The sequence below is a fragment of the Jaculus jaculus genome, chromosome 2 (genome assembly GCF_020740685.1).
Source record: "Jaculus jaculus isolate mJacJac1 chromosome 2, mJacJac1.mat.Y.cur, whole genome shotgun sequence".
Classification (NCBI taxonomy): domain Eukaryota; kingdom Metazoa; phylum Chordata; class Mammalia; order Rodentia; family Dipodidae; genus Jaculus; species Jaculus jaculus.
The window spans coordinates 157,136,677-157,150,591 of record NC_059103.1 but is presented as its reverse complement, the minus strand read 5'-3'; the positions used below and the strand labels follow the sequence as shown (position 1 = coordinate 157,150,591).

Genomic DNA, 13,915 nt, shown 5'->3' with positions numbered 1-13,915 from the left:
TCCTCTGAAATCATGTGTAACCATACCTTATACATGCTACCTGCCTCCTAAATCTAATTCCATAGTATGGCTGTAAATACAAAACCTATCACCTTTCTCACTACCTTATAAACTTATAAAAATCTACTAAGAAGAACTATTAAGGCATATCCACTACTGAAAAACATGAGTTTTAAAATATACCATAAAATATATTTTCCACATGATTTCAGCATTAATAGCTTCCAGTCACATACTATTTAGTAGTTTACACAAGCATTAGCCAGACCAACTCTATGATGGACAGGGCAGTTTTCATTGATAAAATGAACTTAAAGAGCTTAAATAATTTTTGCAAGATCACACAACTAATAAGCTGATGTATCAGGGCTTTGACTTCATTATGTCTTCATTCTTCTATATCTAATCCTTTCCACCACATAAATGTTTCTTATAGACAAGGACAGCAGAGGTATTCATATAAGGCATATTACAGAAACAAAGGCATAAACTACATCATCCATTCCCTCAAAAATTTACCAAAGTATTCTCCACAATGCTTAATTTCTCAAAAAGGAATCAAAGTAAGGTAAAATGTGATATTCTTGTGGAAATATACACAATCTACCCACCTTATTATCCAGTTTTCTGGCTTCCATTTCAAACAAGACCACTCTATTGTCCTTTATTTCTTCTGCTGATATCTACATTGTAGATAAGGTAAGTGAACAAAACTGGTTTAGGGAGGGACTGGAGAGACAGCTTAGTGGTTGAGGCAATTGTTAACAAAGCCAAAGGACCCAAGTTTGATTCCCCAAGTACCCACATAAAGTCAGATGCACAAGGTGGTACATGTGTCTGGAGTTTGTTTGTAGTGACTAGAGGCCCTGGTGTGACCATTCTCTCTGTCTCTCTCTCTGTGTCCCTACCCCTCCCTCTTTCTCTCTCTTTCACAAATAAATATATTTTTAAAATGTTTTAGGGATTCTCATATACTCATAAACTAAATACATTTTTATCTAACACTGCCAGCCAGAGTTCAATCCTCTCCAGCACCGACTAAAGCTGCAAAACTAGATGCAAAGTTGCACATGTGCCTGTGAACCAAACATGCCTACTGCAATGGGAAGGGTGCCAGAAGAATCCAAGCTCATGGGTCAGCTAGTGTGGTGCATACAATGGCAAAAACAAGATCCCGAGTCAAAGAAGGTGGAAGGAGAGAATGGACACCATGAAGTTGTCTTCTGAACTCTCTAAGTACATCATATCATACATGTGTCCATGCACACACATGCATATATAATATGGAAAAATGATTTAACATTATTTTATGTGCATGAAGTATTTTCCTTAAATATTCCAAGTCTGTATTTTGAAATTATCATTCCATTATTTTATTATTTTCAGTAATGGGAGGACTCCACAGCTTCACATATGCTAAACAAGCATTCTACACACCGAATTATATCCCTAGCATTGAAACTTACTTTTTAAATATGATTCCTCACAATAAATATTTACTACTCCATAAAACAGTCAATGCTGGGGCTGGAGAGATGTCTCAGCAGTTAAGGCGCTTGCCTGCAGAGCCTAATGACCTGGGTTCAACTCCCCAATACTCATATAATGCCAGATACAGAAAGTGGCACATGTATCTAGAGTTCGTTTGCAGTGGCATGCCCTTTCTCATTCATATCTTTTTCTCTCTATCTCTCAATCCCCTCTTGCAAACAAATAAAATAAATATTTTTCAAAATCAATGTTGTAAAAGGCTGAAGGATATCCTTTGTGAAAAACTTGTTAAAAATCTCCAAAAATTGGAAGTATGAATAAATCCTATCTAGAGGGCACTATGAACTGAAATTGAATAGTTTTTCAGTCAAAGTAAATGAGTAAATTACTTTCTTTTTAGACAATCCTAAGCAATCTTAACTACAGATAACATTCTCGGTTCCCATTCCCAATACATTCCCAATAGCCTTCTTATGCCTCTGGAAATCTAAAAGCCAAAAAGCTTCTAAGAGAAATGTATTTGATAATTGCAATAACCAGGCTTCCATTTTTCAAAGAAATTAGTACTCTATCAATCCAGGCCATAGTAATTTGGACATAAACTTTAGAAGGTATTTAAAAGCTTGTTATCATATAACTACAAATTTAAAATATGGTACGAGCAATGAGCAAAGGAAAATCTGAGTGGGAGGATAAACAGCAGAGTGCAAGAACAAAAAGCACTGAGTAAACTTTTTAAAAATTTTATATTGATATTTATTTTTCCATTCTGGCTTTGTCTCTCATTAGTACAGTAAAAAGAACATTTCCGTCAAATATTACATGAACTTGTTTATTATTATAAAAGTTATATTTTTGTTGTTGTTTGTCTTTTGAAAAGATCTATCTCTATGCATCCCTAGCTGGCCAACATCTCACTATGCAGCTGGTGTCAAATTTATGGCAATCCACCCACCTCTGCCTTTGGAGTGTTAAGATTATAGGCATGTACTACCACATCAAGTTAAGAGTTTATAGGTTCGGGGCTGGAGAAGACTGGCTTAGCAGTTAAGGCCTTTGCCTGCAAAGCCAAAGGATCCCTAGTTCAATTCCCCAGGACCCACGTAAGTCAGATGCACAAGGAGATACATACATCTGGAGTTCATTTGCAGTAGCTGGAGGCCCTTGCACGTCTATTCTCTCTCTAACCCCCCTCAAATAAATTTTTTTAAAGAGTTTATAGGTTCAATGGCCATGTTATAATATCCATTTAAAATAAAATCCATTATAGAAAGCTTCTTGTCATAATTAAGAGAACTTAACAGAGAGCCAAATTGATCCATTGAGATTACTAAGTGGTTTCTCTCTAGCTTAGGTATTGACATTTTCATGGAAAGAGGGGCAAATATCTCCAAGGTACAGTGGCCCTCTATAGGTAATTTTAAAAAAGAAAAAAACTGAAAGAAAGGATTCCCACATTGCTCTTCTCCCTTCTTGGCCTAATACAGTTTTGTTTTGTGATTGCTATTAGACCAGGATAAATATTAAAGGCATTAGTCAAAATGATAAGGCATGGCTGCAGAACATTTGTTTGATATGTACAATTTCAGCACATCTCACTGGGCTATATCTTTATTTATATATATATTACTGGGTGTGGTATTGCATGCCTTTAATCCCAGCACTGGGGAGGCAGAGGTAGGATGATCACTGTGAGTACAAGGCCGAGGCCACCCTGAGATTACACAGGGAATTATTCCAGGTCAGCCTGGGCTAGAGCAAGATGCTACCTAAAAAAACAAAAACAAAACAAAACAAAAAACCATATATACATACGTATACATATACATATACATATATTTGCAAGCAAGGAGGGAGAGCAAGAGAATGGAAGGGTGACAGAGAGAAAGGACCAGGGTCTCTTAGCACTGCAAATGATCTCCAAATATGTGCATCAATTTGTGCACCAGGCTTTACGTGGGTGGGTACTGGAGATTTGAACCTGGGCCATCAGGCTTTCAAGCACCTTAACCATTAAACCACAGGTTCTATCTTTTTAAAAAAATATTTTATTTTTATTTATTTATTTGAGAGAGAGAGAGATACAGAAATAGGAAGGTAGACAGAGAGAATGGGTGCACCAGGGCTTCAGCCACTGCAAACGAACTCCAGATGTGTGTGCCCCCTTGTGCATCTGGCTAACGTGGGTCCTGGGGAATCCAGCCTTGAACCGCAGTCCTTAGGACTCACAGGCAAGTGCTTAACCGCTAAGCCATCTCTCCAGCCCCCACAGGTTCTATCTTTTGAGACAAAAGAACATCTTATCTTTACCGTAATGTTTCCTTTCCCAGCGGGTCTTCCATTTTTAAGTACCAGTGGTCTAGTTAGCCTCTTACTGGAAACAATCTGTTAAAGGTAAAAAGTAACCAAAGGTTATTTCACTTAAAAACGTTAAGCTGTTCAACTGAATACAGTCTTTTAAAAGGCTAAGTATAAAGTTCACTTAAGATCATTAGAAACAGGAACATTAAAACTATATTTATTAAAGATTGTAAATTTTTTTTTGGTGGCGGGACTCAAGGCAGGGTCTCACTCTAGCCTAGGCTGACTGGGGACTCACTCTGTAGCCCCGGGCTGGCCTTGAATTCACGCTAATCTTCCTATTTCAGCCTCTCAGTTGCTTGGTCTAAAGGTACGATGGTTGGCTGATTTAGATATTTGTTTTTACTAACAGTTTCCATAAGCACAAACAATAACTCATGGTAATTCTTTCTCACCATCCCCATTTTCCCTCTCCTAAATCTACCTTCTACTGAATTCCTTCTTTCCAATTAGACTTTATGCCTTTTTTTTTTTTTTTTTTTTTGTCTTTCAAGGTAGGGTCTCACTCTAGCCCAGGCTGGCCTGAATTCACTATGTAGTCTGAGGGTTGCCTTGAACTCACAGCAATCCTACAACCTCTGCCTCCCAAGTGCTGGGGTTAAAGGTGTATGCCACCATACCCAGCTAATGCCATCATTTTTATTTTATTTACTTATTTATTTTTGGTTTTTCGAAGTAGGATCTCACTTTGGCCCAGGCTGACCTGGTTCACTATGTAGTCTCAGGGTGGTCTCAAACTCATGGTGATCCTCCTACATCTGCCTCCCCAGTGCTGGAATTTTAAAGGCATGTGCCATCACGACACCATGCCTGGAAATGCCATCATTTTTAAAGACATTTAAAATGCATCTCCAACAGTGCCTAGCTAGCTCAGTTCATAAAGCATGAGACTTAAAATTCATCTCCATATTAAAAAAAAACCCACTGGAGAAGATTTCTACCCATTAGGTTCTTTATTTATTATTTTAAACTTTAGCTTCTCCCTTAGAATGGGAAAGAAGGTCAAGTTTTCATCTCCTATACATATCATGGAGCTAAAACCCCTCTAGGTAAAAGCTGGGCCTCTGAATAATTATGATTCAATTTCCCAGCTGACGCAGACCTTTGATAGTTAAGCTTTCGAAAATATTGTATTGCTAAAATAATATAGCATACCTAGGTACTTTCAAACTGATATATCTTCTTAAATCCATTAGAATTTTAGCTATACTGATTCACCCCCATAATTGATCTCTATTTTTTTTCCTTTAATAGTGTTCGTGAACATTTAGCAAAATTTATAAGCTCCATATTGTCCTTGAGAAGTGGGAAATATCATTTACAAATAAGTCACACCAGAAAAACAGACTCATGGAAATATTTATTTTCATTTTAACAAAGCTACATATGTTACCTTGAACTTACATAATGGATGTTTTCCCAATTGATTACAAGTGAAATTGTAGGCTCTAATACACTAAACTATTCCTATGTTAATGGAAAAAAACCCAGAAAAATGTGGATGATAAATGTCACTACTCTCTCCCATTTTCTCAATTGATGTAAACAGCCATGACCTCTCTTTATAAATCACACTGAATTAGGAGGAACATGGCACACCCCTATTCTCACCACCCTCATCATATGCTAAGCTGACAGAAAAAAAGCAACTATAATAAAAAATGCTGAGAAGTAGCAGACAACGTCAGCTTACAGAAGAACTTCACACTTGCCTAGGAGTCAGAAAAGGTTTCTGAGGGAAGTAACATTTAAAGGGGCACATGTAAGGAGGAGGAAGAGGAAAAGCCAGGTCATCAGGGCCAATAAGCACCAAGCTAGTTAAAATAGCTGCCTCAGTGTAACCTGGTGGGACAGGAAAGAACACACTCTATTATTCCAAAGGCAGAAAGAAGAAACTAGCACCATAAATTCACAAAGGGAATGAAAGGATATCTAAAAAGTATGGAGAGACAGAAGGGTAAGGCAGCAAAAAGAAGTACGCTAAGTTGAGATTTACAAACCCCCATGAAGAAGCAGCTGGTGGTGGACCACATTTAGAAGATGCCCAGAAATCAACACATATAGCTACAACCATCTAATCTTTAAACAAGGAGCCAAAAACATACCTGGGAAGAAAGGGCTCAACAACAAATGGTGTTAGGGAAACTGGACAGTCGCAAATACAAGAATGGAACTAGACTTATTATCTTTAACCTGCACAAAAACCAACTCTAGTTGAACCAAAGACCTTAATGCAATACCCAAACTGAAACCTCCAGAGGAAAGCATGGGCAAATTATTTCAAGATAAGGCACAGGCAAGGAGTTTTCTGTGAAGGGCTCTAATAGCATAAGATATTATCCCAAGAATTGATAAGTTAGATTAAATGAAATTAAAAAGCGTTTGCATAATAATTTTCATCAGTAGAGTAAGAGAAAAATCTTTGTCATTATCATTGGATTTAGTATTTAGAATCTATAAAGAAATCCAAAATTTAAACAATAAAAGAAAGAACCCACAATTCATCCAATTGATAAATGAATGAATTAAATTGTTTACAGAAATACAAATGGCCAATATATATTTTAAAAAATGTGCAACATTCTTATCCATTGTTGAAATGCAAATTAAAACTGCCTTGAGGGCTGAAGAGATGGCGTAGCAGTTAAGGCACTTGCCTGAAAACCTAAGGACTCATGTTTGACTCTCCAGGTTCCAGGTAAGCCAGATGCATAAGCTTGCACATGCACACAAGGGGGTGCATGCATCTTCAGTTCAATTTCAGTGGCTGAGGCTCTGGCACATCAATTCTCTCTCCCATGCTCTCTCTCTTTCATTCTCACTATGTTATATTTTTTTTAAAAAGCCAGATGTGGTGGCACAGACCATTAATCCCAGCACTTGGGAGGCAGAGGTAGGAGGACTGATGAAAATTCAAGACCACCCTAGGTCAGCCTGGGCTACAGTGAAACCCTGCCTCAAAAAAAAAAAAAAAAAAAATTGAGCCATGCATGATGCCGCGTGGCTTTAATCCCAGCACTCAGGAGGCTAAGGTTAGGAGGATCACTGTAAGTTTGAGGTCAGCCTCAGACTACATAGTGAATTCCAGGTTAGCCTGGGATACAGCAAGACCCTACATAAAAATAAATAAATAAATAAATAAATAAATAAATAAACAAACCTGCCTTTAGATTCCATTTCAACCCAACAAAAATTAGTATCAAGGAAACAAACAAATTACTGGGAAGATGCGAGAAAAGAGAAACACTTATACATTGTTGGTGGGAAAATAAACGAGTGCAGCCACTATGGAAGTCATTGTGGAGGTTCCTCAACAAAACTAAAAGTAGAACTATCATATGATCCAGCTACATTGCTCCTGGATGTAGAGTAGATGTAAAACAGAGATGCCTTCACATCTGGATTTATTGTTCTACCTATTCACAATAGGTAAGATAGGGAAACAGCCTAGATGTTATCAACAAATGAATGGAAAAGCAAAATGTGAGATATACTTACAATGGAATTAGGACATTTGTAGAAAAAAGAATGGAACTGTAAGAGGTAAGCCAAACTGAGAAAGACAAGTATCTATCATGTTTTCTCTCATATGTAGAATCTAGATTTAAACATGTGTGCATGTACTGTGGACATGAAAGTAGAAAAGGGACTATGACAGAGGGTAAGAGAATATATGTGACATGAAAACACAGGGGGAAACTATTTGGGGAGTGGAGGGTTCAACTCTCCAGGACCCATGTAAGCCAGATGCACAAGGGGCACATGCGTATGGAATTTGTCTGCAGTACTGGAGGCTGTGGCACTCCCATTCTCTCTCTCTGCCTTTTTCTCTCTCTCAAGTAAATAAATAAAATACATTTTAAAAAGAAAAAGAAGAAGAAAAGAAAAAATGCCCAATGAATCAACACAACTCATATAAATGAACAGACATTGCCAGAAACACATGACCCTTGCTCATTATTCAAAGTCATTATATGCTTTTCAACTTTTAAAATTAAACAATCAAGGTGGGTGTGGTGACACATGCCTTTAATCCCAGCACTTGGGAGGCAAAGGTAGGGGGATCACTGTGAGTTCGAAGTTACCCTGAGACTACATAGTGAATTCCAGGTCAGTCTGGACTAGAGTGAGACCCTACCTTGAAAAAACAATAAATAAATAAATAAATAAAATTAAACGATCAACACATTGAAGACATACAATTCTTTGGTTAAAAAAAATTCACAAAAGCCTTTATAGTCCAGCACTTCAGAAGCTGAGACAGGAGGATCACTGTGAATCTGAGGCCAGCCTGAGGCTACAGAGTAAGTTCCAAGTCAGCCTGTGTAAGAGTAAAAGAGATTCATCCTCAAAAAATACAAACAAAAGAATTTCAAACAAAACGGATAGGCATGTTGGTAAACACCTACATTCCCAGCACTTGGGAGACAGAGGCTGATGGATCATCATAAGTTCAAGGTCAAACTCGTCTACATAGTTCCAGGCCTGCCTATACTACACAGCATGACCCTATTTAACAACAACAAAAAAAGAAAAAGAAAAAAAAGAAAAGAAAAATAAATTCATACAAATAGACTACAACAGCCATTTAATACTCACTTGTCCAAGGGTGCATTCACATTCTCCTAAGAAGTCATCATCGCTCAGCTCAATAGTTTTGTTGTCAATGTCATAAATTCCAAATTTCAATTTCTGGACCACTTCAAAGTAGTAATCAATAATAAATGTCTTAGAAAATTTTGGATTTAAGGAATTCTTAATTCGTTCTGTTCGTTCAACCTATATCCATTCCCCAAAACAAAAATAAATCAGAAAACGTTTTTTCAGATCAAAGCAGCACTTGTATTTTGAACATTTTTATGTAGTAAACATCTATAGGCATGGAAACTAAAAACATTTCTCTATATGTATAAGGAATTCAGTGAAGGACAAACTTACTCAAAAACTATACCATCCCTCCAGCCCAATCCCAACAGATGAGATGGTGTTATTCTTTTTAAGATCTTAAACGTGTGTGTTTGAATGTGTGGGGATGCACATGTGTGTGCACCTGAGTATGTAGAGGCCAGAAGTTGCCAGGTGTCTTAGTCAGTTGCTTTCCACCTTACTTGTAAAAGATAAGGTTATTCACTAAATCTAGAGCTGATTAATCAGGCTAGACAGGTTATCCAGAGAGCTCTAGGAAACCCACCTCCGCTTCCCCAGTCCTGGGAATGTGCCATTACACCTAGCATTTGAACCTAGGTGCTAAGGATCCTACTCAGGCCTTTGTGTGTGCAAGCACTTTAACCCAATTAATCATCCTCCCCCCCAGCCCCCCCCAGCTTAATTAAACTTTTAACACTGTCAAAGAGAAATTCATATTGCTTTTCACCTAAATTATTTTATATTACCTCATACCACTGTTGACCACTCGTGTTCAAAAACAACACACACAAAGGGTCAGACTTTGATGTGATATCTCGGTCCAGAAGGCTGTCACAGGAAATATTCAGCTCCACCTTCGTGACACACTGGGCAGCCATCTCTTGAGCTGGGAGAAAACAAGAGAAAGCAAGTGAAATGGTGCCTTTAAGAAACACACTTGAAAGGAAGGGAGGAGGGTACTTAATAGGTTGATATTGTATATATGTAAGTACAATGATTGTTATGGGGAGGTAATATGATAGAGAATGGAATTTCAAAGGAGAAAGTGTGTTGCAGTCCGGTTCGCACTGCTGGTAGAAATCACCCAACCAAGAGCAGCTTCTGGGAAAAAGAGATTTATTTCGGCTTACAGGCTCGAGGGGAAGCTCCATGATGGCAGGGGAAAACGATGGCAAGAGCAGAGGGTGGACATCACTCCCTGGTCAACATAAGGTGGACTACAGCAACAGGAGGGTGTGCCAAACACTGGCATGGGGAAACTGGCTTTAATACCCATAAGCCGGCCCCCAACAATACACTCCCTCCAGGAGGCATTAATTCCCAAATCTCCATCAGCTGGGAACCTAGCATTCAGAACACCTAAGTTTATGGGGGACACCTGAATCAAACCACCACATTCCGCCCCTGGCCCCCATAAACTGATAATCATACATGATGTAAAATGCAATGCATTCATCTCACTTTAAAAGTCCCCATAGTTTTTAATCAATCCCAATGATGTTCATACATCCCCATAGTCCAAGATCTTTTAACTGAGCCATAATACCAAAAAATAACCTCAAAAAAACCATAATGGCACAGAATATTCACACTGCAAAAGATGGCATTGGGCATAGCAAAGAAACATTCAACTAATAAAAGATTTAAAACAACCAGGGCAAACATCAAACTCTGTAGCTTCAAGTCCAGCAACTCTAACCAGTGACAAATCTTCAAGTCTGATAATTCTAACCAGCAACAAGTCTCTGGCATTCCAATTCCGCCCCTCCAGCTAGGCTACTCACAGTCCTGGAAAACTTCATCGGGGCCGGCAGCTCCTCGGCAGCCATCTCATGGTCCCGGCATCTCCACTGGGTCTCCACTGCAATCCATGGTTCATCCTCATGGCCCCATGGGGTCTCTATGCAGGCAACCAGCAAACCTACTTCACACTGCCCATGGCCATTTCCAAAACACAAGACCGTGTTGCAAACTCAATGACCCTCTTTCCAGCATTTCTTATACTCCACGATACCAGGTAGGGTGCCAGTTTGTTAATCCAGGGGGGAATAAAAATCTTTAAAGAACAGGACACTCCTTGAGCATCAGGCCCCTTCAAAAGAGTCTACATTCTTCCTGTTGCCCCAGTGCAGGTCAGCTGGCCCAGTCTCAAAGGTTGTAATCTCTCAGTTGCAGCTGAACGGGCAACAGTTCACCCAAAGATTTTTCTTTCTGTGCCATATCCCTCTGCTCACACCAGTTCATTTCTACGCAAAGCAACCCTGCACAACTTTTCAGGACACAGGCATAACAGCAAGCTTTTCACACAAACTGCTAGCCCAGTCTGAGCAAAGCTCTTTCTCACCCTCAGAAGCCAAACCTCACAGTCCACAGTTGTTACTGCCTTCAGGTCTTGCAGCTCAGACCAGAATAGTCCATCAAGTTGTACTTACAGCACTGCAAGGCATCTCTTAGGCCAAGGTTTCAACTCCTTCCACATTCCTCTTGAAAATCAGCTACAAAAGGCTGAAGCCACATATTCAGGTGTCAAGCAGCAACCCCACTCCCGGTACCACTTTACTGTTGCAGTCCGGTTCGCACTGCTGGTAGAAATCACCCAACCAAGAGCAGCTTCTGGGAAAAAGAGATTTATTTCGGCTTACAGGCTCGAGGGGAAGCTCCATGATGGCAGGGGAAAACGATGGCAAGAGCAGAGGGTGGACATCACTCCCTGGTCAACATAAGGTGAACTACAGCAACAGGAGGTGTGCCAAACACTGGCATGGGGAAACTGGCTTTAATACCCATAAGCCGGCCCCCAACAATACACTCCCTCCAGCAGGCATTAATTCCCAAATCTCCATCAGCTGGGAACCTAGCATTCAGAACACCTAAGTTTATGGGGGACACCTGAATCAAACCACCACAAAGTGTGAGGGGGGAGGGAGGGAATTACATGGGATATTTTTTTGTAATCATGGAAAATGCTAATAAAAATTAAAAAAAATAAAAATAAAATAAAATACATTAAAAAAAAAAGGGCTGGAGAGATGGCTTAGCGGTTAAGCGCTTGCCTGTGAAGCCTAAGGACCCCGGTTCGAGGCTTGGTTCCCCAGGTCCCACGTTAGCCAGATGCACAAGGGGGCGCACGCGTTTGGAGTTTGTTTGCAGAGGCTGGAAGCCCTGGCGCGCCCATTCTGTCTCTCTCCCTCTATCTGTCTTTCTCTCTGTGTCTATCGCTGTCAAATAAATAAATAAAAAATTAAAAAAAAAAACTTTAAAAAAAAAAAAAAAAGAAAAGAAACATACTCATTCCTAATGGCAATGGCTAAATTCTAAAGACAAGCTCAGCTGTCCAAATAGGTTTACTGAGGGACTATTCTATAATGAGACTGCTATTTGAACCTTCTGGGGATTTTGGAGGCTATTAGCTTATCTCACCAATACTCTTTTATTCTCAGTAAAAACACACCTTTTTAATATGATAGTTAATATATACTAATTATCACAGTGTATTCAGAAAAAATGAGCAAGCGTAATCTTGATTCTGTTTAAAACTAAACACTGTTACAAAGCAGATTAAACTAGTTTTACTTTTGCTTATATGACAATCTAATAGGCAGGGTATTTTCTCTTTTCAAAGAATTTTGGCCAAGATCCAACCTAGCGGTGGGGCAGAAGATCCCAAATAGCTCCACCCCCCCACACACACTATGCCCTCAGCTCTGTGTTTTGTAGTAGTTCTCAATAGTGGCTATTATAGAATCATCTGTGGAGCCTGCAAGACTGCTAGTGTCACAGTCCCACACAAAGAAATTTAATTGGGTTATGGTTCAACTTTGGCATCGGCTCCCTTCATGAATCTCATGAGTAGACAAGGCTGAAAACTCACAGGCAATATTTAGCAAAGTGGTGTGGCTGTTGTTCTCCCAAGACTTACTTAGAAATACCAGTGATCATCTAAATCCCACAGAGCCTTCTATCTTCATCCACCAAATGTATGAGAGGGGCTGGGAACAGGATAGAGCACTTAACAGGGTCTTGCCTTGAGACCCCAGAGCAAGAAGTTCTCCTCTCCTGAGCCCAAGCAATGCAAGGTCACTAACAAGAGGAAACAAGTACTTCATGACCCAGCTGAACATCAAGTCAACTGTCTAGAGAAAAATGGTGTTTCACAGTACTAGATCAGACTCTGACAGTAGAGAGAAGAGTCCTCCTCCCAAATATCCTTTGCCCTCCACCATACACTTTTGAGATTGAACTGAAATCCTAGGACAGCAGGAGAAAATCCAGTTATCACCCTGTTGAGTATTTTGGTAGTAGCATTTCTGTGCTGTTCAAAATGCCTAATCAATTATTAAATAAAAGGACTCAAGAGTCCTTTGAAAAAAATCAAAGAACAGCTCATGTTTTATGAAAACTTACTACTTGCCAAAATAGTAACTCTCAACATATGTGAAAAATCAATACTAGCACTTAAGGGTGCCTAAGTTTATAGAGACATAATAATGAGGATGGTCTCAGTAATAGCTACAAATTCCTTTTAAAAGCAATGCTAGGGCTGAAGAAATAGCTTAGTGGTTAAAGTGTTTGCTTGAAAAGCTAAAGGACTCAGGTTCAATTCCCCAAGACCCATATAAGCCAGATCTACAAGGGGGCACAAGCATTTGGAGTTTGCTTATAGTGGCTGGAGACCCTAGCATACCCATTCTCTCTCTTTCTCTCTCTCTCTCAAATAAATAAATTAAAGTAATGCTATAAGTGTATACCTTAACTCAAGAACTATTCCTTAATAAATGACAAAATTATCCAATTTGCCTCCTAAATTCTCTATGCAGAGATACCATAGTAAAAATTAAAACTAGGGCTAGAGAGATGGCTTTGAGGTTAAGGTGCTTGTCTGCAAAGCCAAAGGACCCAGGTTCAATTTCCCAGGACTCACGTAAGCACAAGGTGATGTATGCATGTATGTGGAATTTGTTTAGAGTGGCTGAAGTCTCTGGCATGCCCGGATTCATATTCTCTCTCTCTCTCTCTCTTTCTTAAATAAATAAATAAATAAATATATAAATAAATAAAACTACTACATCCTTTTTTACCAAAATAATGCTTGCATTGGTGGTTTGAATTTGGTTTGTTCTTTTGCCATTTAACATGCACCAAAATGGTTCATTACTAAAATACATAGCAATGATAACATGTACAAAGATATGAAGGGCAAGAAGTCTCTGGAGGAGAAATGGCCACGTGGGTGAGACTTACATTGCCTGGGCTTTGAAAGAGTCAATATGAAAGAAGTGGCCAAAAACAGAAACACAAGAAAGACCAAGACATTAGAAGGCACAAAAAGACACCTCTTTGTATGTCACAACAGTGAGCAATGTGGAAGGCAGCAAAGTTCAACATGCAGAGAAGGCAAGTTTAGTGTCCTGAGAGC

At 39.2% G+C, this 13,915-nt stretch overlaps 1 protein-coding gene across 1 annotated transcript in view; it reads right to left on the bottom strand.

Moving 5' to 3' along the window:
• The window catches only part of Cpne3 (copine 3), a 56,923-nt gene that overhangs the window by 28,024 nt on the left and 14,984 nt on the right, over positions 1 to 13,915 (bottom strand). Inside the window, exons 2-5 of the mRNA XM_045144377.1 lie at positions 9,246 to 9,385; positions 8,452 to 8,631; positions 3,802 to 3,876; positions 612 to 683 (exon numbers count right to left, since the gene is read on the bottom strand). Coding sequence (XP_045000312.1) covers positions 612 to 683; positions 3,802 to 3,876; positions 8,452 to 8,631; positions 9,246 to 9,377 — 459 coding nt within the window. The 5' untranslated portion in view covers positions 9,378 to 9,385. The remainder of the gene's footprint in view (positions 1 to 611; positions 684 to 3,801; positions 3,877 to 8,451; positions 8,632 to 9,245; positions 9,386 to 13,915) is intronic.